The sequence below is a fragment of the Oenanthe melanoleuca genome, chromosome 1, assembly GCF_029582105.1.
Source record: "Oenanthe melanoleuca isolate GR-GAL-2019-014 chromosome 1, OMel1.0, whole genome shotgun sequence".
Classification (NCBI taxonomy): Eukaryota; Metazoa; Chordata; class Aves; order Passeriformes; family Muscicapidae; genus Oenanthe; species Oenanthe melanoleuca.
In genome coordinates this window covers 85,676,982-85,703,930 of record NC_079333.1, presented here as the reverse complement: position 1 = coordinate 85,703,930, position 26,949 = coordinate 85,676,982, and the positions used below count along the sequence as shown (strand labels likewise).

The 26,949-nt window shown below is 40.4% G+C and overlaps 1 protein-coding gene across 2 annotated transcripts; it reads left to right on the top strand.

The window, feature by feature from the left end:
* EDAR (ectodysplasin A receptor) lies at positions 1–26,949 on the top strand. Of its 2 annotated transcripts, none has more exons than XM_056488742.1 (11): positions 1–65; positions 1,195–1,317; positions 2,438–2,619; positions 7,465–7,550; positions 17,417–17,503; positions 18,636–18,761; positions 18,850–18,924; positions 19,229–19,301; positions 20,038–20,197; positions 23,012–23,072; positions 24,407–26,949. In XM_056488742.1, the coding sequence occupies exons 1-11, from the start codon at positions 15–17 to the stop codon at positions 24,724–24,726; spliced, it is 1,344 nt and encodes a 447-aa protein (XP_056344717.1). In that variant the 5' UTR covers positions 1–14; the 3' UTR covers positions 24,727–26,949. The 2 variants fall into 2 exon arrangements, with proteins under 2 accessions (XP_056344717.1, XP_056344709.1); XM_056488734.1 differs by having other exon boundaries at positions 18,633–18,761.

Here is a 26,949-nt window from a genome sequence, read left to right as displayed (position 1 = left end):
AGTATCAAGAGAGCATGGCTCACCTGGGTGAACGTAAATGGACTCACGTGTTCCCCTTCCTGATGGTGGGTATTTCTGTGTGCATGTCTCTCTAGAGTGCAAAGATAACAGGGTTCTGCTTGGGTTATTCAGAACCACCTGTGAATTGTGGCAGAGCCACGTGTGACCTAGGGACTGAACCTCAATGCAGTGATCATTTTCATTCTCATTCCATAGAACACCTGAGAATGTGCTGTTTAAACTGTGCCTGCCAGGGAGGAGGGGGAAGGAGAAAGAGCCAGGATGGAGCAGAGATAGAAGGTGCTGGAAGAGCAGTACAGCAGTAACCTGGGTGTCACATGAGGCACAGCCCTGTTGTGGCTGAGGCTTGAGGCAGTGCTTTATCTCTGGTTGTTATAGTTGTCCCTTGCAGTCACATTTATGAAGGCTCATTAGAGCTGGGAGTGAGGAGGGTGTGAACTTGGGCATTTGCCTGTGTGGGAGAGCATGTGAGTTAACAGGTCAGGAATCCTGGCCTCCAGTGTTTTAAGGAGTGGCAGTGCCAGCAAGCATGAATGTCAGTCTCTGAGAAACTCCTGGAAGTACCAGGCTGCTGAAACCTGCATCTGCTTCCGTTTAAATAGTGTCACCTATTGTCCTAGAGGGAATGACTGAGGGAGCTGGGGGTGTTCAGCCTGGAGAAAAGGAGACTCAGAGGTGACCTCATCCCTCTCTACAACCTCCTGAAAGGTGTTTGTAGCCAGGTGGGGTTGGTCTCTTTCTGCAGGCAGCAACTGACAGAATGAGAGGATACAATTTTAAGTTGTGTCAAGGGAGATATAGGTTAGATATTAGGAAGAAGTTTTTCACAGAAATAATAATAAAGTATAGGAATGCTTTGCCTGGGGAGGTGCTGGAGTCATTAAAAAATGACTGGATGTGACACTTGGTGCCATGTTTTAGTTGAGGTGCTAGGGTGTGGGTTGGACTTGGTGATCTTGGAGGTCTCTTCCAACCCTGTGATTCTGTGATACTGTGATACTGTGATTCTGTGATACTGTGATACCACTTCTGCTTTTGAGCTTTAGGGGTGCTTCACACTGCAGTGCTGGCCCTGCTGCCTGCTGAGCCACAGCAGCTGTGCGAGGGGAGGGGTGAGGCATGGAGGACGATGGCAGTGGCAGTGACAGACTCTGGAATGCTCTCTGGTGACAGGTGTCCCTGGTGTACTCTGCCAGTGCCGAATACTCCAACTGTGGTGAGAACGAGTACTACAACCAGACCATGGGCATGTGCCACGACTGCCCCAAGTGCGAGCCGGGAGAAGAGCCTTACATGGTAATTCAGCTGCTGCTGCTGCTGGGGGGAACACCCAGGCAACAACCCAAATGCTTTGTTATGGGGAAGCAGTGGTAGGAAAGGAAATGGGGAAGGCAATGGATGCCTCAGCAGAGCACTCACAGCTCCAAGTGTGCCGTGGGAGCGAGGCATCCTGCTTGCTCACCAGCAATCCACACCAGGAGCAGCCTGCTGACAGGGATACTGCAAAAATTAAAAGGTAGAAGTTCCATACACAGTCTCTGTCTGTCTGTTCTCGTCTCAGTAGTTATGTAGAGTCTGATGTTGACATTCCAACACAGAGTGACAAACAGGTCAGTCTGGTCTGCTTGCTGGCCCCTCACATTGATACACAAAATTAAACCAAAATTAAACACAGGCAAAATTTAAAAAGGTAATTTTGCTCTCCTGCTAAGATCTTTTGGCATTAGAGAAACTTGGATGTTTCTGCAATATTTTAAATTATCATTTCTAAGTAACCACTTGATTTACAGCAGATAATTTTTGCTTATTAAAAAAAATAATTTACTGAATCCTGTTTGGTTTTAATGGGATAAACATCCTATTGCAAGCATTTTGTACAATGGGTAGTCCCAAACAAGTATGTTTGAATAATAACCAGTTGGTTTTATTTAATCTAAACGTAGTGTTCAGCTGGGACATGTGAGTTCAGAGGTTACAAAATCTCATCCAAACATTGCCTTTTGGGCTGCTCCCTCTGGGGTCTCCTAGGCTGAAACTTCTGCTAGCCCTGCTGCAGCTGTGTTTCTCCTGTAGGAGTCTTCTCTACTCTTCCATTTTTAGCTTGCTTTCTATGCAAGCAGCAGCTGAAATTTACTTCCACAATTTGCTGGACTGTGATAGAACTGGTATGGGGGCCACTTACAAGCAGTATGATGCTCCAGTTCCCCTTCTCCCTCTCCAGCACACAATGTGCTGCATCCTTGTATCCATCCTTATATCCCTGCATGGTCTTTTTAGGACAGACACTAACAGGCCAAAGAGCAGACTCCTCTCCCTTTGTGCTGCAAAGCCAATGGGGCAGGCTGTGAACATTCTCTTTTGCTAGAAGCTGGTGTGCAGGACAAGACTGCTTCTGAGTGACTGTGTGTTGTTGCAGACATGTGGATATGGCACCAAAGATGAGGACTATGGCTGCATCCCCTGCCCTTCGGAGAAGTTTTCCAAAGGAGGTTACCAGATATGCAGGCGGCACAAGGACTGCGAGGGGTTTTTTCGAGCCACAGTCATGACACCTGGGGATCAGGAGAATGATGCAGAGTGTGGTCCCTGTCTCCCAGGGTAAGGACTTATCCATGGATCTTTGCTCCACCCAAGGCATTGGGAAGTACTTGTCTAATGTCAAAATCTCTGACAGCCTCTCCATGTCAAAGCTGACTGTAGGTACAATACTGGCAAATTATGCTTTTTCATCTCTGCTAAAACAATACATTTAAATGTCTCAAAAGCATTGGTGAGTTTAATAAACAGATTTATAAAATAGTTAGGCCTGGAAGGGACCCTAAAGATGTTTTTAATCTTACTGAAATCTCACTGAAGAAATATCTGTTTGGAACAACTAGAAAAATTTTCTCTTACTAGAAATGGAAAAGTGTGCAGTGCCATTTTAAATGCTCCAAGAAATCCAGCTTGGCCTCCAGCTGTAGCTTCAGAGGGTCACCTTCTATGTCCTGCCTCCCATATGAGCTGCATGACAGCGCCTTAAATACCCTGTAGGGTCTATGCTGGCACTGCAGTATCTTTAGGGGCATAAAATATCTTCTCTCCAGATGTGAACAGCTGGCACATTTGTCAGCAGTTGACAGTATTAGCTAACATAGCTGTTCAGTGAGATTTACCAAGGCATTTTAGTCTCTTAGGTCCTTTCTACACAACAGCATGGAGTCTAAGGGGCTGTTAATGTAGTGTGTGAAGTGTGGTTCAGAGTCAAAACAAGTTTCAGGGCTGGCTGAAGGGGCTAAAAACAGGTGCTGTTGATTAAGTCCATCTTTGTAATGGTCTCTTACACTTGGTATAATTCTGATAATACTGGTGAGAAAGAAATTGCTACATTGGATATGCATATCCTTGAAAATATTGCATCTGAAAGTCTGCAAACCCAAGCATATATTTGCACTCTTGATTTTTTTGTAGGCTGAGTAAATACTGTAAAATACAACTTCACCTTACATGTCTCTTCAGTTTCTGCCACTGTATCTCTTTGGTTTAGAGAGTAATTCCTACTGACATTTGGCTTTTGTGCAGTTTGTAGATGCTGTATAACCCACATTCCCTATAGCACAGGAAGCCCTCTTAAAGAGGCCCTGCAAGCTTCCAGGTTTATTTTAACAGTAAGTCTGTGTGAAATATTCACAGTTTACAAATAAAATGAAGGACTTGTCTAGCTGCCAGCCAAACAGACTGATGATGTGACTTGAAAAAAGCTCCCTCTTGACTCGCCCTCATACATCATAAAGAGCAAGAAACTTAAATAGTGGTCACAGTTGCTGTTTTGCAATTTTTGTCAGGACTAATGAGGTCACCCAGGTGGGAGCAGGGTGCTGGCTGAAAATAATCAGCTTGCACAGCTGGTGCTTGGGGAGAAATCTCAAAGCATCGTGTTTGCACAGGTGTAGCCTGTAGCAGAAACTGGTCTGCCAGAATCTGGCTGTGTGCCCCTCCTGCAACGCTCAGCTCCTGGGATTGTTTGGCAAAGCCAGCAGTTAGGGAGAAACACCCTCTCAGCCCATGCTTGAATAGATGGAATTCTCAAGATAAACTAAATATGAGCTAAAACAAGCTCTGAAGCTGCCCTGACTCCTCATGCTACTTAAGAGTCCTCAGAGTTTCCTCCTGTGTGCTGGTGGGGTAAATGCAGAGCCTGTGTGTCAGAGCAGAGAGCTAGTGAGCAGCTGATTGTCCTTATTGTCCCCTGTGCCACAGGGACAGCCAGGTACCAGGGTGGGTGGCAGCTGGCAGGGTGCTCCCTTGCCTGGGCAGTAAACCTCAGAGAGCCCCTGAGTGGATGTGAGGGATAAAAGCAAGGTTTCCATTTTTAGAGGACTGCTTCCACAACACACTGCAGGCCTGCCTAAGGTAACAGCCCACACTGCACTTAAGGACATCTCATCCCTTTGCTATTTTTCACCAGCTCACTAAAGAAGCCTGAGGAAAAGATGAGCATATGACATATGAGCATTCTGGATGAAAATTTTCAGACAAAATACTGCTGAACTGGCAACGTTTTCCAGTGGTTGCAAGAGCCATCCTCTGTACTTTATCTTAAAATAAGTAGTGGATAATTCTATATTTTTCCTTTTATTTTCTTTTTTTTCATTATTACTGATGACAAATTTTAGGGAAGAGAGAGACCTTTGGTACAAGAGGAGAGGTCATTCACTGCTTCTTTGTATTCCCTCTCATATAAAATAAAAATAGCACTGTCAGGCTCACAAGAAGTGTGAAAGACAGGGAAGATTTTAAAGGCTTAGTTCCTAATAGCTGTGATGCTCAAAACCAAAGTCCAGTTGCCAGTGAACTCCAGAGGTACCTGGACTGAGCCTCCTGGGACACTGCAGGCTTTGTCCTCTGCTCCCTGCCCAGAAGCTCTTCTCATGCCAAATAGGACAGTTTAAGAACATGGAAATCAGTGTGACTCAGATTGTTTCCATCAATGGGGTGATCCATTAGGTGTTCCTGGAGAGTGACTGAGATCACAGCCAACAACAACACTGGCAGGTCAGAGCAAGGGTCGTCTGTCTTCATTCAGTAGTGGCCGTAAGGAGTAAGAACAGGTCATGTATAAATAATACATATCCCTTAGGCTGTCCCAGCACCTATTTTCAGCTTGGGGTAAGACTCCAGTCCCTTCACAAGACATAATTACAATGGGATAATTTTCTTTTTAAATGCAGTTGAAATGCCTCTGCTACTGACACTTCCCCATTTCATGTGTTTATCCATGGCTACAGCAAATGCAGGATCAGTTCTCTGAGAGGTTGTAGGAGAAGAAGTGAATGCTTCTCTGTTTTTTGCATGAAGAGTTTAACCAGTGAATTTCTAATGAAACCAAGTCCCACCCTTGCTGTTCTGGAAAAAGCAGGAAATGCCTCTGCCAAGGATACTCCTCCTTTTCTCTCTGCAGACTGACCCCTGTTCTCAGCACCCACCCCTCCCCACCTCCTGCCCCAGTCCAGGCTCCCTGTTCCTGTTTGGGCAGACCTAAATCCAGGTCCAAGTCCCCAGGTCTGGAATGACACCATCAAGGTTAGCCCAAGATAAGCCAATGTGGTGTTAAGCAGGAAAACAAGTCCATTTTTCAATCTATTCTTGAGTTTTGCCTGTAGCCCCTCCAAACCTGAGTCTGGCAGGTGCCAAGGAAGGAAACAATAAATATCATAATGGAAGAGTAATACTGTGAAAATTCATTTTGTCTCTAGTGGGTCACTTCTCCATAGTTGGTGATATAAAACTATCACATATTTCCAACATTACCTTTAATATCTGGTGCATTGGAAACTAAACCAGAAACACAAATCCATTGCCAGTACCAATGCCAGTCACTATTGCTTGCAAATGCAGAGTTTCCTACTCATGTGAGTGAATTGTTGACTGCCATGAGCATCCTCTTCAGTTTTCTTCACATGTCCTCCACCATTCTGCATTGGTGAGATGGCAACACACCAATTCAAAATTCTTGGCGAAAACCAAGAATTATTCCACCAGCCTGATTTAGTTAAGTATTAGAAGGATTGTTTGTCTTTTCTAAACCAGCACAGATATTAGACTGTGGATCCTAACTGTCCTGTATTTTTCTTCATAGATTTATTTGTATCTTTGGGCTTCCACTCTTTAGTGGTTTGGCAGCCTTTTCCTGTGTATTTATTCACTGCTTTACAACCTAAAATTATGTAGCCCCCATAAGAGACAAAAGATGAAGTTTTGCTCCTAAGAATATGGTAGAGTGGCATATGGGGCACAGGAGATATTTGAAGGAAGAAGTGAGGGTGAATCTTTTAAAACTAGTAAGGAAGAAATGAGGAAACATATAGTTCCCCTGTTCTCTGAATTTCCTCCAGTCTCTGTGTCCCCTTTGCATCTCTGTGTATTCCATTTCCTGGACCTAGATCTCTTATTGTCATTCATTAATGCACCAACTGATTTTGATGGACAGTTCCAGCAGCATTGATTTCCTAACAATGCATACATACATTTTCCAGAAAAACCCCATACTTCACATGCATGGGCAGGTATATAAGAGCAGAAAACAGATCCCCAGTTACATAAAATGTTTGTAGTGTTGAGTGCCTGTCTACACAGAACAGATTATGAATTTATTCATCTCTTCATTAAAATATGTAGTGATTTACAAGTGATTTGTAAAGACATATCCGCAACATCAACAGTATGATGTTACATCAACATATGTATGATTCTGATGGAATTACTCATTAGGGTGCATGTGGATCCAACTCCTGGGTAGCCAATTACCTTATTTCAACACTAACTTTATTAGCAGCCCAGAAATTCAAATTATGACAACCTTTCCTTCGCACTGTAATTCCACTATCAAGGACTAATTTATAAACAATACAGCAAGGAAACAAAAAACCCAAACCAAACCTGTAAAACCTAATCTGCTTTGCCCTGTGAGGGTGGTTTTTTCCTGTATATTTTTATTATGATCTGGCTCAGATTTGGTTCTAAGATTACAGAAGTTATTCTTAGAGTGTTCGTGAGTAAAATTAGCCAACATATCCAGCTGGTGGTCTTGCTTGAAAGATTACTGCTTCAAAAACTGTATTCTCTTATTTTGAAAAATCTTATTTCAGGGCATGCTGTAAACTGCAGCTTGAACTCAGCAGGGAGACGAATGTTGTTTTAGGCAATGTTACCACTTCTTGTCATGTCTAGATGTTTGATTAATTACATTTTAGGAGGAAAGGAAGAAGAGAAACACAGTCTCTATTCAGGCAATCTGAAAAAAAAAAAAAAAAAAAAAAAAAAAAAAGAATAATCTTTGCCTCAAATTTCTTATAAAAGTTTTTTTAAATGATTTTATCTCCATATAATTGGTTGCTGCAGAACCATGTTCAGTCATATCATATTAATTTGCACTGTTTTGCCTCTTCTTGCCCTTCACTGCAGTTACTACATGCTGGAAAACAGACCTCGGAACATCTATGGGATGGTTTGCTACTCGTGCTTGCTGGCACCTCCCAACACCAAGGAATGTAAGTGTTCTGATGTTTCTGTGCATTTCATCTGGTTTTGACTCAAAATCATCTGGAAGCTCAGTGTGAAATCTTACAGTGATGATAATTATGTTCAAACAATAAACTCAGCTCCAGTTAAGCAATTTCGACTTCCAACTAGCCTTGCCAACAAAATGAATTTTTATCACTTGAGGAAAAATCAGAATCTTTGATTTTAGAATCTTCTATTGCTCATTTTTTTTCTCCAGTTTTCATCTGTTAAGATATCCCATGCAGAACTTATTAGGGTTACTTAACCATGGGTCCAGGAGATCCCATGTCTGTGTATTTTTTTTAACTGAGTTTCAGTTCACATGAAGAAAACATGGGACAATTTCTATATTTGTAATTTTTAGGAGTAAAAGGGCATCACACACCTTTTCACATCCTTTTGCTGCAAAGTGATTCAAGGGTTGACACTGATGTCTGGTGATCAGCACTGATCAGAGAATTATTCTGTAGATTACATTGAGAAAAGGGTCTGTAGTTTGCTAATTAAAGAAATCATGTATGAATGTGTATGTGACACCCTAGAGGTACCTGTTCATTTTGTTCATTATCCATCCTCGTGCCATGGGGAGGAAGGAGAGCTCACACCAGCACTGTCCTGCAGGGGCAACCCCCCAGAAAACTGCTGTCTCCTTTAGGGGGAAAAGGAAGTGAGAAAAAGGAAAGGAAAACTGAGGTTCTCTCTGAATGACCAAGTTACTTTGACATTCCTCTTGGAGAATCTGGAGAAGATCAGGACAAAAAGCTTTAAAACAAAACAACAGTAAAATCCAAACAAACAGAAAAAAAAAGGAGCACTTCTCCAGCAAAACCTGATGCGTCTAAAACAAAAATCTTGTCTGTTCTCTTCTTTTAGAAATCTTTGTCCTGAAAAGGAATTGCAGTATTTTTTCTGCTTGATTTGAAAGCAGGAGTTGAAAGTCCTGGAGCATTTATTTATGTACACAAATAGCAATTGCTTCATTCAGACACTGCAGGACTGTGTATCACTGGTGCTCTGGGAGTCTTTAAAGGAGGATAGGATGTGAACATCTACCTCCTTTCCTACAGTTTAAGAGCTCAGAGGAGCCGGGGGATGGTCACCACCTCACAGAGCTCCTGGTGAGGAGCAGCAGCCCAGAAGAGGCATCTCCCTGAGCTGTCTGCATGCCAAGTGACTGCTCTGTTGTACAGCTGCTCATCCCACTTGCCTGCAGGAACCCACCCAGCCCTGAGAGTGCCCTTCTGCCTGAGACAGTGGGAGTGGGTGAAGGGCAGGGTGAGCGTGGTTTTGGTGAGATAACCTCTGCTTAGGAGGTGAGGTAAGGGTGCTAGGGAGGACCCAAATGTGAGATATGGGAAGAAGGTGCAGAAGTAAGTGAAAACACAAGGGTGGGAAGGTCATGGTTTAACCCCAGCTGACAGTCCAGCCCTAGGCAGCCAGTCACTTACTCCCCCCTACACAGGGAAGAGAACCAGAATGGAAAAAGTGAGACAAGTCAATGATTGAGATAGAAACAGTTAAATAGGTGAAGGAAAAGCTACACACATCCAGCAATGCAGAACAAGGAATCCATTCTCCACCTCCCATGGGCAGTTTGATATGCAGCCATCCTGAGGAAAGCTGAGCTACATCACATGTAATGATGGCTTGGGAACACAAGAAACATCATTCCATGCTCCACCTCCTCCCCAGCTTTATGTGCTGATTGTGACACCACATGGCGTGGGATATCCCTCTGGTCACTTGGGGTCAGCTGTCCTGGCTGTGTCACCTCCCAACTCCTTGTGTACCCCCAGCCCCCTCCCAGGTGGGTGGGGTGAGAGGCACAAAAGTTGCTGCTCAGAAATATTGAAAATATCTCTGAATTATCAATACCTTTTTGGACATAAATCCAAACCTCAGCCCCATACTAGCTGCTATTAATAAAAGTAACTGTACCTCAGCCACAGCCAGCACAAAAAGTCATGGTGGGTCATGAGGGGATAAGGTAAGAGGGTGCAGATGTACCTGGCTGCCCCACTGGTGGGAATAGAACCATAGCTGGAAATTAATCCCTTCTTCAGCTCCAATGGTCTGTCTCAAACACATGCTGAAACAGGTTGTTAGTAGCACAGACATGGTATGACTTACTGATTTGGGAAGAAACTACCAGATCTTATGACTATTACTCACCTAAAAGAAAACAAATTTTTGTCTTTTGTAGGATATCTAGCAGATACAACAGCTAATGTGTTTCTATGAGGAAAGTATGATCAGCACAACTGATCACTTTGCAATTTTTAGCTTGATAAGCACAAGAATAAATATGTATTATCTTTGTGATGAATTTAGGCAGGTGCATAAACCAAGAAATTGGTTGGGTACTAAGATAAAAGAAAGCATTAGCCCTAGAAGGACTAAATATTTCCATTTTAATTAAGTCTGTGAAGCCAACCATTTGATTACATGTGTTCAAAAAGCAAGAAAATGTCTCAAATTCCAAGTCCCTCAATCCAATAAACTCAGGTAATTTGGTTTATGACATCTAAATCTCCAGACACCGTTTGGAATGGCAGTGCCCCAATTCATAGGCATTAATTTCTGTTCCAGTGGCAAAATCAGCCTTGTTGCAGGAACCCCTTGAAATGCTCCCTGTTGCTGTGGAAGGCAGTGTAAAATCTAGTATTAGCAGATGATTTTTTTCACACATTTCACTGTCATCAGATTATACCAGTCAGAGCAAAGAAGAGGTGACATGTTAGTGTTACACAACTGTGGAATTTTTTGAGGTTTGCAAGTTCCAAACTCATCTAGGTGCTGCACTCCAAGCACATAACCTAACAAGAGGATGAAGTTTTTGTCACATGAAGGATAATACCAGCATTTTGGTGGGAATGGTTCCTTTGTGCAGAACAACCTCTGTTTATTAACTGGCTGTCAGGTTGGAGAATCCAGTATGAAAACTCCAAATGGCTCCAGGAGTCTTCTGTTCCCTCTTTGAGACTTCAGAATAGCAATGAACAGCATTCAGGAGCCTAAATCTCCCACTACAGCAGTGTTGCCTCTTCCCCAGAGCTCCTATTCTTCAAACTCTCCCACACATCATTGGAGAAAGGTGACCCAGCAGGTCACAAGGAAATGAGAATGACAAATTATTTAAAAATAGGAAGTTCAAGGTGACAAGCTCTGAATTTACAACTCTATATAGAAAAGTGAGGGCAGATAAATCCTGCTTTAGACCTTCATTAGGGCTGAGACAGGATGGGAGAACAGTGGTGCTCTCCTTAGCTGTAAACATTCCTTGCTGGGAAAGTGCCTGGACTATGTGTTACACATGGCCAAGTCCAGGGGTGTGTGCCCCTGCATGGAAACTTGCTCAGGGAATCTGTCTGATGACACATTTCATCTGGCAGAAAGGTATTTTGGTTTGATCAAAGGGTAAGCAAATATCTTTCAGCTCATATGCAGTCAATAAAACTTGAAATGGCCAAGGACACAAGATGAACACCCGTGCCCCAGCATCTGGAAATATTAGTGTAAAAAGGACTGGAAGTGAGAAAGAAATTCCTTGATGGGCCTGTGTCACCTTGTTGGGTTTTTTCCCTCTCAAAGGAGGTGAGACATAAATAGCACAAAATAGCATGGAAAAGAGAGGGAGGAAAGGGAGATGATTCACAGAGGCTAGAGGTTTAATTGAGGCAAAAATGTCACCAGTTTATGGTGTTGAAAATATCACTGGTCTGAAGGATGGGAGTTCTGCAGCCTGGGAGGAATACCAGGCTTCAGTGGCAGCTTGTGGGCAGAGGGCAGATGGGGGAAAGGGCTGTGCATACATGAGCATAACGTGTGCTGTGTAGCAGGAAAGCTTTTCCTTACTGTGGAAAAGGTGAACATCACCATAAAGACTCCAGTTTGCCCCTTGCTGTGCACTGTGAAACAGCTATGTGAGATTCCTGGGCTCTCAACATGCAACTCCCTCGAGTCCTGTGCAGGAGCTTGTGTCCTGAGCACAGAGGAGCACAACGCAAAACTCCAAAGGTGTGAGAACTCCAGCTGTGCTTGAGGCACAGCATGAGCCATCAGTGCCCCTTGCTGGCACTAAATGGGGATCTGATACCTCTCTGATAAATAACAGCACTGCAGAAGAAAGGGGAGGCAGGTTTTCCATTAAGATAATGAGCACCAAAGCACTCTAAGATGTGGCTTCCCACAGTTAATGGTCTGCATTTTCCATCAACACCTCTGGAATTGGAGTCACTTCAGGCCTCTGATTATGTTGGGTGTTTTTGTTGTTTTCTTTTTCTTTTATCCAGTATAAAAATATATGCAAAAGACAGAAGATTTAGCCATATATGGAGTTTCTCTGGCAGAGAGACACAGTTACTGCTGGAAGAGATTTTGTCTTTTAGCAGCTGAAACTCTCAATTAGTTTATGTATATTAACTCTCTCCACCACTTGGAATTGGAATTGCCACTCCAATTCAAATTTGTTGGAGAAAAACAAAATCAAACCTTGCTACAATAACTTTAGGAACACTTACTTTGAAGTTGAATTTACAAAATTACATCAAATATACAAATCCTTTTCCGCTCACAGATTATTGGTCTAGAGAACTTCAGCAACTGATTGAGGGATTTATTTTTAATCTACTATATATATTAATAAATGTGTATGTGCATAAAATACTTCATGTCATTTTATTTCACCTTTTTTGCTGGATTTATATATGAAAACAAATACAATAACTAGTCTGTGTAGGTTTTTAGGTCTCACATCTACCAATGATAGCTTGGGGAAATTTATTTTTAAAAAAAATCAATAAAGGAAAATATATGCAGTCAGGCTATTTTTTAAATATCAGAAAGCAAATGACATTTAGAAATAGAAAAAATAATTTTTGTTATTGTATCATTAGAAATTCAAAAATAACTAAATGATGAGATGGAACAGTTGGCTAACAATTGATGGTTTAGTGTGACAAGCTGTAATCACCAGGGTACATCCAAACTCAGCCTCCTTAATTGAATGGCTTAAAACAAACAAGCTTAATGCCAAAACCACTGTATTAGTTAAAATAATTATTTCAGAGCTTTTTATTTTAAATTTCCATTCTTTGTAATATTTCCATTCCTTGCCAGTTTTATCCTTTTGTAATATAATCAACATCAGGACCATTTTTCCTTCTGTTTCAAATTATGCCTACAAACGAACAGGCTCGTTATCTGGAACTAACAAACTTTTTTTTCTTTTTTTTTTTGAGTTGTTTGATCTCTGAACACCCATTTCCTCTTCACGTGTGTACTGGGAGAAATGTTGAAGGCCAAGCTTTATTATTCACTGGTGGTATGGCCTGATTCTCCTCCCCTAGGGATGTGTCCATATCAGGAAAGGAACCTAACCTTAGGATAAAATTGGCCAGCTTCAGCAATCAGCCTTCAACGGGAGGGATCTGAGAAGAAAATGTGAGCTTTGCTGTCTTCAGCAGCTGGGAAAGCTGAGCTCAGGTATCCCTCAGGAGGTTGTGTGGTCCTGGCACAATTCTTCCCAAAAAACCACTCCAATGACTTTTGATTTCACTGGTGCTGGAGCTGCAGCTCCCACAGTGAGCACCACCTGCCCGTGGGAGACACTGCAGGTCTCTGCAGGATTGCTCTGACTGGGCTCAGGAGCTGAAAAACCTGCAGAGCTGCAGCCTTGTACCACCCATTGCAACAGGCTGGCCACCAGAAATGGGAGAAATGGGGGAAATGGGAGACCAGCTCCAGGCAGGTCTGTTCTCTTCCTCTAAAGTCATGATAGCAAAGTTTAAATAGCAACTATCCCCTTCATGTTGCACAGAAAAAGGGGTGATAACACTGAATTCCTGGACAGAGGCTTAGTTAATGGAGTGTTTGTCTATGACTTCCCAGTGCTGTGCAATGATTACAGCTCCCAGTGAGTCCTAAACAAAACTTCAACAGATGCAAATAAATTGTCAGACTAAGGCCATGTGACCTAAAATAGCATCACTTCCCTGCCCTGGCAATATAGAGAGAGAAATAGAGTAGCTATAGACATTTTAAAAGCACAACAGCAAAAAAATATTTCCTTTTATGTGATGTGGTTACTTACAGAGAGATTGACCAGACTGAAAACAAAATTTGGGGGAACTTTCCTATCATCATTTCAGAAGTTTAATTCTCAGCAATTAATTTACTTCATGCCCTTCCTGGTATAATAGCTACCTAACTAGCTGAAGTATTTACCTGTGACTCCAGAAAATATTTGTAAAATAAAGATGACTCAGGCAATCCTTCATAGCCTAGGATATGTTCTGTTATCAGTGATTTGTGAGATTTTCAGAGTTGGCTTATGCTTGGTTACTGAAATCATATGTAGGCACCTCAGAAAGCAGGTGGGCTTTGGCAGCTGCTTTAGCTTCCAGGGCTTTCCAAGTGCACAGGCATTCTATTTGAAGTGTTCTTTCCCTAAGTTTGAAAGCAAACCTTTTGTGTAAGTGCCTGAATACAGATTTACATTATATAAAAGTTCTGACCCCTGCTTTCTACATATTTAGGTCTTTATTTATGACTCTTTTAGTTAAAATCCAGTTTTAACTTTGTCAGCCATAAACTGTCTACTTTTATTGAATTTCAACTCAGTATATTTATTTTTCATCTCATATTTCATGCTGATAGTTACTTATTTGCATGTGTGCTTTATCCTTCTTCAGCCCTTAAAAGAGTCTCAGTGATGGCACTCACAGCTCATCTGTGCCATTTCTGGCTGGACTATGCCTGGGAGAGGAGGGATGCATCAGGAGAAAGCAAGCTGCACTCAAGAGCAAGAAATAGATAAATGTATAGACACCAGTATTTTTAAATGTGTTTTATTTTATGATCTCTCCAATAGTCTGTTGTGCACACACTTTGGGGATTTTTATAACATATTATTAAGTATTAAATAGACTTAAAAAAAAATCTGTTGCTAGTTGTGAGCAGCAGTCCTTTGAATGGACCAGTAAGCTGATACTCACAGCAATATATGTCAGGGGCACATATGGTCTCCTACTGCACCAGATTTTATTCACTCACAAACACTTGCAAGGGGGCATGGTGGTAAAACCTCCTTTCCCTGTACCCTCCCCCTCCTCCTCTCACAAATCTGGTAGTTTGCTTTGTCACTTCTTATTGTAAGTTCTGTCTCATGGTGCAAGAACAACTGGAATAGTCTGTTACATAAAGCAGAAAGGTTCATTGAAATAACAACAAAAAAGTATTTTATTGCCCAGCATTTGTTTCCTGAAAGAACAGCTGCATGGCAATTTAAGTTGAAGCTATCTTTTGAGTTAAAATCCCCAAACATTCAAAAGTGAATACAGATTCAATTGTTCTTTTAAACAAGAAGTATGGAGCATTTTTAAAATTGAAACTCTATTTAGACTCCAAGAAAGTTACAACTGAATCGATTTTTTTTAATAAAAACATTTATAATGCAAAAGTTGACCAACCACCAGTGATAAACTTTTTTCCTAATTTCTTTATCACATTCCTACAGTATTACATACAGGTGTCTAGGAACATAAAGCACTCTTTTGCACAGCTATATTACAACCATCAGTCTTTATTTAAAAAACAGAGTTGTTTCCATATGGAGTGCTATAACACCTTAAGATGTCTCTGCCTGAGCTATATCTAAGTCTTTATAGATTATGTGTCATCTATATTGGAAGCAGAATTAATAATGTGATTGGGATGGAGCACTGGATGTGCACAGGAACAACTGGGAAAAAGCTGCAGCTATGAGCTGTTTCTTTTTGCCCATACAAAAGGGATATAAACTGAAATTCCACAGAAGGTGGCAGTTTGGTTCCTCTTGTAGTGCAGGTGCATGAATTGGCACTTTTTTCCAAGCCACATCTAAAGAAAAATCTTGGCTCATAATGGATATGCCAAATTATTAAATTTGATAGTAGACTTAAAATATGTGTGAGGAGTAACTCCCACCCAGGCATGTGTAAAAGGCCATTTCCACATTCCAGCCCCAGCCTTGATTCTGCCATGCCAGCACTCCAGAACCAAGGAGGTGGCTCTGTTCCCATGAAAGGAAATGTGCACGTAGGCTCTGGGGCTGGAGGCTCTCCCTGGGGTGCACAGGACAGGGATGTGTGGGCACCACGCCCTGCCCTGTGTGGGGTGGAGCTGGGTGAAGTGTGAGGATGATGCTGAATGGAGAGTGGTGACCTTCCTCCTCACCCTTCCTGTGCTGCTTGCTGCTGCCTGACCTCCCACTTTGAAAGGCTCTACTTCCTTTCACAGATAGGTGAAAACCACAAAGTTAACAATACCAAGGCACTGAAAGATGATTAGGCAGAAATACTTCAGTGACTTCATGCTTCAGGTGAAGGAAGAGAGGCAAGTTTGCTAGAACTCACTTGTGGAGATGAGCTGAAGCTTGTTAGCTGAACTGCAGGCAGGAAAAGCAGCACAGCTCGCCGGTGTTCACTGAGAGGCAGTGTCAGAGAAGCTATTGTTGACTTGTTGCAGCTTGCAAGGGCCTTGCAGGATTCCAGTTGGCTGTAACTGCATTTGCCAGGGGGGCTGCAAGAACTGGCTGTGCATGAACATGAAGGAGAGTATCAGGCTACAGCACTGGCCATTTGCTACTTTTCCTCTGTTGTCCAGCCACAATGAGTAAACACAGAGGTCATGACCAAGGGTGATTCACTTCACTTTTGTGAAGAATTGCTGAAAAATTTTACAAATTACCTGTCTTTAATATCCACTGCAAGCAGATGACAGCTTCATTTACTGATCCCTAGATAGTCTTACTGCATTGCAATTTCTGGAGCTCACAACTAATTCTTCTTAGGATATCAGCCACAGAGAAAGGACCAGAGGCACGACTTAGGTAATCTAGCCTTCATTTGCAAAATATTAAATACATCTGAATTAATAAATTAGTATATTTAAAATCTTATGAAAACCCTTATTCAATTTGCAAAAATACCAATTATAATGAGTTAATCCATTTCCTTCCAACATGATGTTTTATGATTGTTAAAGAAAATTTCTTTTGAAGACATCTCTAACTCATGATTTGTGGCCTCTTTTGGTGTACATTTCTCATTCACAACATGCAGACATTTTATTTTAGGTAGTACTTTTTTTTTTTTTTTAAATAATTTCTCTTCATTTGAAGAATGTGCATATTGCTTTGTTCTTAACCACAGAACATCTCTCAGACCATTCCAGAGCACTTGATTTCTTGTCAAGTTTACCTGGTGATTTGATTTCTTGGAATATTTACTTGGTCAAATGAAGGGCACAGTGAGCTCTCTACTCACTGTATTGCCAAACCAGCTTGTGGAGCCATGTGCTGTGCACACCTTACCAGATGACTGGGACAGCTTTTTGCCTTTAGGTCTGCTGAATTTAATTACTACTGGACTTTTTTCCACAGGTAACTAATACAAAGCAGAAGGAATTTCATATTGCCTCCAAGACAGAAAATTATGTTCAGTGTCTGTTGATAGTTTGCATTACATACTTACCAATGGCATTAAAGTTCATTTGAGAAGGAAGATAACATTTACTCCCAACCCTAGTATATTTTTTCTGTTTTGGAATACCATGCAAACACTCTTCTATATAAAAGCATTCCCATAAGCATCTTTATTCCAAATAATATGCACTATTGTTTGCTATTGTCAAATGTTATTACTTGGTTTAATGCTTTGAAAACTTGGTGCATGACATCTTTCACAGCTGAAAGACTAACTAGTCCTCTTCTAATAAATGGGAATGCAACCAAGCTCTCTTTCCTTGAGGCAGCCTATTCCTCTGACTGGACAAACTAACCATGGAATTTCATGGCATTTTGTTTATATTGCAGGTGCAGGCACTAACCCTGGCATTTCAGCCATTTTCCCAAGCACCTCTGGCACAAGCACTTTCTCACCTTACCAGCATGCTCACAAAGGTAAGAATGCACTCACAGGGTTAATTTAGCAGCTTTTGTTTTGAAAATGGCATCAACAAAGTGCAACCAAACTGAAAATATCTGCTGCTATTTTCATTGTCACTATTCCCAGATTTCTAAAACTGCTATTAGAAATAAGTCAGAATTCATTTTTGTTTCTCAGTTAATCATCACTGCCATTTGTCAGTGGAACATAAAAAGGATTTGAGCTGTACCCAGTGATGCCAGCAATAAATTTAGCTCATTATTTGTAGCTTTACAGAAATAGCACACTGCCTCAGCAAAGCTGAGCTTAGAATGATGAAAATAACTTCATGCACAAATATGGTCAGTCTCTTATTGAGCTAACATAAACAGTTCTCCAGCATGATCATTAGGCTTTTAAAATTTTTGAACCAAAGAAGACAAAATGGCAAAGGTGCAGTTAATGAGGTACTGACAATGTTGTTCTTCTTGGTATTGTCTGAAAACATGACTTAGGATCACATTTTCAGAGAAATTAAAGCTTTCACGCCTTTTAGCATATCTATAATTTTCTGCATCCTTTCATGCCTTTTCAATTCTAGTCTTTTGCATCCAAGTTTTCTTTCTAAATATCTTTTCACATAGCTTATTTTAAATTCACCTTCAATCCATGCTGCTTTTTAAGTATCTGTTAGAAAAACATCTGTTATTCTATGTGTGCCTTGTGTCCTCCTTTTAACTTGGAGCTTTTGAGGCAGCCACAGTTATCAACAGTCATTTTAGCTTTTATTCCCTTTGTATATTTACTGGTTTTCGTCTTGTCAACGCTGATTTCCAGAACACAGTGCTACAAAAGCTTCTACTTTTGGTTATGTACAGCTTCCCATATTAAAATACAATTTCCTATATCTTTGTATCTGATGGATCATACCATCAGATTTCTTAATGAATACTACTAACTGGTTTATGCATAAATACCAAAATTTTGAGACATTTTTAATTAACTTGCCTTTGAGATCTAACACTAAGTTTTTGAATGCTTAACAAGTAAGCAAGACTCAGATCAACCAAAGGATTATGTGAACTATGTGTAGAGCAGACTGCAAACTATTAACTATTCTCTGATCATAAGAGTTTCCCCTTCATTTTTTTTTTTTTATTCCAGCAGATCTTTCAGGACAAGGACACCTGGCTACAGCTCTTATAATTGCTATGTCTACTATCTTCATAATGGCTATTGCCATTGTCCTCATCATCATGTTTTACATTGTAAAAACAAAGCCATCTGCTCAAGGTAATTGTCCAGCAGGTAAAATTTTGGTTGTAAATGCTATTTTTAGAAAGTTTCTGAGAATAATTTGTGTTATATTTATATATTCTAGCCTGTTGCAAGAGCCACTCAGTAAAAAATGTCGAAGCTCAGGCTAACACACAAGAAGAGAAGAAAGAAGTGCAAGGTAAAAGTTGTTTTAGTTTCACTTTTTCTATCCAAGACAACATTGGGCTTAAATATTCTTAGTACTTTTCTCTTAATTACAGTTTCTCTTTTGGAGTATATAAAACCCTCATCAGTTTACTAAAGAATTGTCTATACTAGTTTTTTGTACTTCCAGAATGTCACATAATCCTCAGATAGCAATTAAAAATATAGCACAGAGATTTACTTTGTCAGTAAGGTTGCCAGCAGAACTAGCTCCTGACACAAAGCACTGGTTTGGAAACTTATTGCCAATTTAAACTTCTCTAATTGCTGTTCTACAGATAATGTTGTGATATTCTCTGAGAAAGAAGAGTTTGAAAAACTTACAGCAACTCCAGCTAAGGCTGTCAAAAGGTGGGTAAAAGATAAATATAGTGCCAGTTTCAGTGAAATGGGGGAGGCACATGGTCATCATTCATCCTGATACAGTGGAACACGTGCACAGATTGGATGGATATGCTGGCAAGTTGCTGCAGCAGGGCAAAGACCAGATGCCTTAGAAGGCACTTCCCCTTCGGGTTTCTAGGAGATGATAACAGACATTGTGAAGAGACTACTGTGTCCTCCCCATTCCCTCTGTGACCAATTCATCAGCTTTTGGGATTCCATTTGCTCATTTGAGAGCTCAGTTTCTGGGATCTGAGTGCAGCTTTCACTCACATGGCCTTACTGAGGTTCCCCTTCCCTTCTAGGCAGGAAGAGTAAAAATAGCTGCTACAAGCCTTAAGGAAATCCCCTGTCCCTAGCATCATCTGTACAGCATGGTGTGGTAGTTTTCCTGATCTTGTCTCTGCCCAGCAGAGACAAACCTGCCTGGGCAACATGATTAAGGTGGGCTTAACACCATCCTCAGTTGGAAAATCCCTCTGCAAAAGGATCCTTGCAAGCTACCTGTGACTGTGTGGCTTGGTGGGCACTGCACAAACACACTGGGCTGGTGAAGGCCCTTGCATCCACAGGATTTCAGAGAAAAGGCATTTTAAAAAATGGAAAACACTTTTATTCCATTACTCTCAGACAGCAAAAAGAAGATGATTGGGGTCAACCCATGAGAGGCTTCCGTAAGATAACCATATCCTTCATTTTACAGTGAAAATGATGCATCTTCTGAGAATGAACGACTTTTAAGCCGGAGTATGGATAGTGATGAAGAAGCTGCAGTTGACAAGCAAGGGACTCCAGAAAGATGCTTGTTATCTTTAGTGCATCTGGCCAGAGATAAATCTTCTACAAGCAATAAATCAACCGGGGTAAGGCTACATTGAGATTTTAAAATTCAGAACATTTTCCTACATTTTTAAAAGAAAAAAAAATATATAAATTATCAACCCGCCAAAATGCATTGTAGGGTAGATCAGATTGATTTACAGGAGTTTCTCCAGACAAATTTGTTATAGAATCTCCTTTGCATAATGACAGATATGCATATGTATAGTGTTCAGGGATAAAAATCTAATTTTCTACAAGACTAATTAATTTGCTTTTTGGAGTATTGTATTTTATAGTTTCAAGAAAGAAAACCCCCATATAACAGCAATCCCCTGTCACAGCTAATGCAAAGACAGTAAAATAATGAAGCAGGCTGGACTTGGCTGCCAGCAGAACATCTGAGTACCTTGACCCAGCTGATCAGTATTTCCATGGCACAGATTTCTCAACAACATCCGCTGTTGTGCTTGATTTCCATGTGGAATTTTGAAAAACAGACACGTGGTTTGAAGGTCATTGCTGTGCTCTGAAGGACACTGTAATCTGCTGTTTTGCTGTGGAAGGTCTTTGGTTCTTCCTGCTGAGCCTGTACTGCTCAGGGCTTTTTATCTCACTTGGAGTATTTTAAGGCACAGTTAAGGCCACACCTCACCCACACAACCTTTCAGTTTGTGTAAACATCAAACTGTCCTTAAAAAGAAGGTGTCTACTCAGATTTCTTCAGTATTTCAAATTAATTTAAAAATGGCTATAGTTAGGTCCAAATCACATCATTAATATCAAACATCAGATATTGTTTAAGAAACAATAGGTTTGAAAATGCATCTTTTCATGTTTGCATGTTTTAAATTGTTGGGAGGATCAGCTCAAAATTTCTAAAGCACACTGCTTTCCAGCTGAGATCAGAGACACAAAATTTCAATACAAGTTAAACGGTTTTGTAGTTGTAGACATTTATGACCATCTGAAAATTACTTACTATACCAATGCTCACAATTTAAAGTTCAAGTTTTTGAGGTCTCTAAATATCCAACTTGATGATACTTCTGTAAGCACTGGCTTGAAATAGGATAATACACCTTGGGTAATCATGAAATCAGAACATTTCATAAGAAGCTGGTTACCTTTGAAAGACCATATATCATAGATATATTCTCCAGAGTCATTTAGATAGGTAGCATGAACTATTTCTTCCAGACCTGTTCTAACACACATTCTCATGGACTAAAGACTGCTGACAAGGCTGAAGACAGACTTTTCAATGAAAGTGCAGATTGCATCAAGATTCTCCACTCCATCAAGCCAGTTGCCAGAAGTTAGAATATCAGTAATTTTCTTTAGTTTGGGAATTACTAGCACAGGAAAGAGTATTCAGAGTAGTAGGGTAAGGACAAAGAAAATTAGAAGCTTGCTATTAACCAAGTCTTCTTCCTAGCTATAACAAAACCCATTTGCAATGAGCTGCCACAAAGATCATCAGGCTAAACATTTCCTGTTTGCTTTCAGCTTAAGGTTTAAAAATTCCCCATCTTCTGGCTCTGGTAAAAAGAGCATCCAGCATAATTTTTCATGGAATTACTTCATGTAATTCTTCATGGAAACATTTAACCTGCTTCTTTACCCTGTAAGTGGAGGGAGAATGAAAATAAGCATCCAATAGTTTTCTTAGGAGTTTAATAAACCCCATTAAAAGCAAATGTCCTGTTTGCAGGGTTCTAAAACAGATAATCCAAGCCCAGAGTAGAAACACAGCCAATTAAGCACACATAAATTGCACGAGGAGGATGTGAACATCACTCCATGTCTGCATTGCATTGCCCTGCAGTACAATGCACTCACTTCAGGTGGAGCAGCCACTTTGTGCCCTGCAGCTGCAAGTCCATTAATCCACATCATTAATGCGCCTTGCCCTCTATAAAATGAGGAAATGCCCAAATAAAATTAGGAAAATCTTTCCACAAAGTAAAATACTGAAAGCAGAGCTTTTATTCAAGTCTTGTTTGCAGTGAGAAGTGACAAATTTGTGGAGATAATGCTGGAGTCCTATCAAAAAGACAGCTTTTCAGAAAGCTTAGTCCTAATGAGAGCTGGCACAGGGAAGAAAATTTCAGTCCCTGAGAGCTCATGACATTTTGACATTTGTTTTCACTCCACATTGAATCCAAAGCCAAAACTTAAGAATATGTTGCTAAATGAAACTATATAATGTGTCCATTTTTAGCTTGAAAAATGTCAGGTTTTCAGTTCTGTTTCTTTCTTGTCAAAAATGACTAGATCCCCCTGGACTCAGATTTTTCCTCTCCAAAACTTTGCTGATTATTTTTTTTTTAATCTATCTGTAAAATATTTCAGTTAATTAGTAATGCACTAAGTAGGACCACATCAAGAGACAGAAAGGAAGAGCCTCACCTCAACAATCCTCTTAGATTACTGGAAGAAGGCAATTTCAGTCTGAATTTAATTCCCAGTATCCAGTCCTGACCTGGTTTACCTAGACATCCCTACATTAATCGTTGCATATATGGTGCCAGATTAGTCCTCATTTTCAGGAGTTTGCCTCAGTCTGAAAGAGAAATAAAATAAAATAAATACTTGGAGCAGAAAAGTACTTGCTCTCAAAAAAATCCAGAAGTTGAAATGAAAGCTCTCTAGAAGTGGCAAGTGAAATCAGAAGTATGTTTATGCTTCATGGAATAATTGCTGTGTCATTTTCTTTGAGTCATCAAATGGGACCCTTGAGGACACTATGTGATAACTCCATGAAATGGAGATGTCCCACAGACTTTTCACTGCTGTCTGCTAATTGTTTAATGTTGTAACTGAAAAGTTAATGAAATAAAACTCTTCTCATTTAGATTCAAAGTCGAAGGAAAAAGATACTTGACGTGTATGCTAACGTCTGTGATGTTGCAGAAGGTGAGTGTACAGTTTGCACCTATGTTAAAAGCATGAAATTAGATCACAAGCATCTGCTATAAAGTAAGAAAGGCCTTTGGCTATCTATTGGAAAATAGTCCCAAACCAAAGAAGATGCTCTGCAGGCAGATTTGATTTGTGTTCACTTGCCAGGAGCCCTGTGGCAAGAGAGGTGTCCAGGATGGGTTTGGGCTGGCTAATGCCTGAGCTTCCTTCCTGGGAGAGCAGGAAGAGTTGTGGTGGGCTATTTTGGGACAGACAAACACACCAAGATGCAGAGAAGCAGTTTTGCATTCCCCATCTAGAGGAAAACTGTTGGTCTTATTTCTTTAGATAACGGATAAAAAATAGTTCCAAATATGAAAGTGTGATTTGGGGAGGGTCAGGATTGAGGGTGACACAAGTCTCAATCTTCTCTGCTTCTCTAAATTCTGTCCCACATCTTACAACAAAATGTGGAGTTTCCAGGCTGTGTTTCGACTCTTTTTAGCACTTGACTGCCTAAACTGTTTTAGCAGGAGTTAAATTCTCTGCAGAACAGGAGATGTGACTGCATTTACTTCCCACCACACACACACACTTTGTGTGCACATGCATGAGTATTCTGTAATTCAGGGAGCTCTGTCTCCCATCAAACTATTGCTGATGAGTAAGAAGCAAGAAAACTACAGAAGCAAAAGTCTGGTTTGGGAAAAATGCTGTAGCTGGTTTTCTCCTCTGTTTTCTGAACATGAATACATAGAAAATATGTCCAGAAGAAAATAGCCTTTTCCCCACAGGATGAATGTTAAATCCTCCCTAGAGATTCACAATAGTAATGACAGTTAAGCACTTGCAGGGACTTTTATGCTTGCATCTGGCATCATTGCTTCACCTCACTTCTCACTTTCCTACAAGGGCAACTTTCAATTACAGATACATTTCAGCAGCTGCTGGTGACAGTCTCAGGGAAGGGTCAAAGCTGTCTCTGGAGCTCAAACACTGAGGCTGACGTGCAGAGGTGTATTAATGGGGCTGCTCACTAGGGACACAGTTGCAATATACTTTCTCTAACAGCTAGTAAATTGTTAAGAAAAGGGCCCAACCATGGGAATTCATACAACATCTATTACTTCTTTTCCAGGCAACGTTTTACCCTAATTATGATGTCCTACTGTCATTATGAAGAATTAATTTGGCAATATGCAGTAGTAACTTTGGACCTAGACATGTATCATAAAGTATCACTTAAAGATTTTAGCTGTGTTCATTGCTAACAGCGTAATCTGTTGTACTTTAACAAATGTCAAGACTTGTACCCAGAGCCACCTGACAATCCACCCATCCCTTTGCAGGTCTGAGCCCTACAGAGCTGCCATTTGACTGCCTGGAGAAGACCAGCCGAATGCTCAGCTCCACCTACAACACAGAGAAAGCCATAGTGAAAACGTGGCGTCACCTGGCCGAGAGCTTTGGGCTGAAGAGGGACGAGATTGGCGGGATGACAGACGGCATGCAGCTGTTCGACCGCATCAGCACGGCGGGCTACAGCATCCCCGAACTGCTCACCAAACTGGTGCAAATCGAGCGACTGGATGCTGTTGAATCCCTGTGTGCAGACATTCTGGAGTGGGCACAAGCAATGCCAGCCCCTGAACCAGCAGGGACATCCTGACATGCCTGCCTGGGGCCTGCACTTCCACATCAGAAGCGTGATTCCAGTAAGCACTGCATCAAAGACTCTGGACTAAAGAACATTGATGCTTCTTCTACATAACTGCTCACAATAACCAAAGGGAAGTTCTTCTCTTTGATTTCTAAAAGTGAAGTAACACATGTACCAAAACAAGAGCAGAAATTTCCCAAGAAGCTTGGTGTGAAACATGTCATTAAACTCAATGATCATGTTAAAAAGTTAGTGATTATAAGAGGAGACACAAACACCCATTTTGCAGTCTGTGTACGAGTAGAAGGGCAAATAACCCTTCTGATACCCTTCTTGCCTGGCCTTCAGGAAAGGCATTGAGTAGCTCTGAAAACATTCGTGTCTCTTTGGGCTTCATTCAAGGGTTCAATGGTTTAACAGCTACAGTCAGAAGCAGTACCACAGCTATAGTATCAATAAATACACATTAGGCACATACATTTCTATCTGCTCCAACCAGCTTCATTTTCTACACTTATTATGGGTTTGTTGAATCTAGAAGTATGTGCATAGGTTTATATGCACAGTCCTCAGATTAACTATGCTACATGGAAAAAGAGTCAACATTATTTACAGATTGAAGTGCTTCAAAATAATCTACATAACGCACGTTAATGTGTTCTTGGTCCATACTGACATTTCAGAAATTAAAAATTCAAACTGCTGACTTGCTGAGGACAAGCTGGTTAGCAAGAGGGCAGTAAAAGTGGGCAGTAAAAATGAGCAGTTACTCCTTGCAAGTTGAGAGCAAAATCTTATTTTCTTTACTGTTAAGAAAAAAGCAAAACCAAAACCAAATTGTCCATTAAAAAGATACTTTTCCAACAGTGACATCTATATATCAAATTATATTCCAACCAGAGGAATTGCAGACAACAGTGGTGCACATGTGATACAAAGAGCAAAAAAGTAGATTTCTTTAGAGACACTTGAAATGCAAAGGAAAGAGTGTTTTTAATACTATAAGCCTAGACCATAAGCACAGGAGCCACCAGTGATATTAAACTCATCTGGAAGGTAATGCATTATTGTGAGTTTGTGAAGTACAAAAATTGACCTGATTTGGTTGTCTTTAAACTAATGTCTGATTTTCACAGTTAAAATTTATCTAAAACTCATTCAGACCACAGGTCAGTGTCTGTTACCAAACCTATTTGCCTAATTTATAGCAAAAATAGTGATGACAGATTTCACCAAGCGCAACCACTAAATTAAGAGACGTCAATTACAAAGCAGTACTTCTTAAATTCCAAAAAGCACAACTGAACAAAATGCTATTAAAAATACTTACTATTACCTAGAATTTAACTGCCATTATTCCAGCACTTAGTAACTAGATCTTATCTACGACAGTATCATAATTGTGCAAAACATTTAGCATCACCCTTTAACATCTATATTTAGTATTGTTTCAGCACTTGATTTGTATATCATGGGAAGTACATACTGCAACATAAAACCTATCCCTCTCATTATTCTTTTTCCACTCTTTCTTTCACATCATAACACACTCTTCATTAATCTGCATATTCCAAATTTGGTAAGATTTTAACTCTTCTTTCAATGATGTAGCAAGCTGCATTTATTTGAAATTTAACTAGCTGATGTTGAATTTAGGTATGACATTCTTGCTATCTTGAAATCAATGACAAATTCATACAGATTTCAACAGGCTTCAATAAGATTTCTAGATCCGCTTACAGCTCAGCAATCTTCCATATGATTTTCAAGACCATGAATTTGCACGTTTTACTACTGCTACTAGAAAAAAAAATACAAAAGGGAAAGAAAGAAAGAAAAAAAAAAAGCATCAACATTCAATTTTTCTTGTGCCAGTGTGTAACTACAGTGTTATTCAGTGGACTGCCTCCTATGTTTTATGTGCCATTTAAAACTTCACATCACTTATTTGTTAAAAAGAAGATAAAGAAGATACAGGAATCTTCTTCTTTTTATGTTTATGGGGCCATGAAAAGTTAGGGTTTTGAAACTGATGGTTCCAATGCAAACACAGACTATTTAACATTATTTTATTTAGTATACAGTATTTTTATTGTTATACAAGAGATGTACAGGATTGAAAAAAGAATCCTGTAGGTCTTGCCAAAGCTTACTTTCTAATAACTCTGTTTAATGCTGTATATATAACTTATTATATTGTAAAATATGAACATAAAGTATACTAATAAAAGA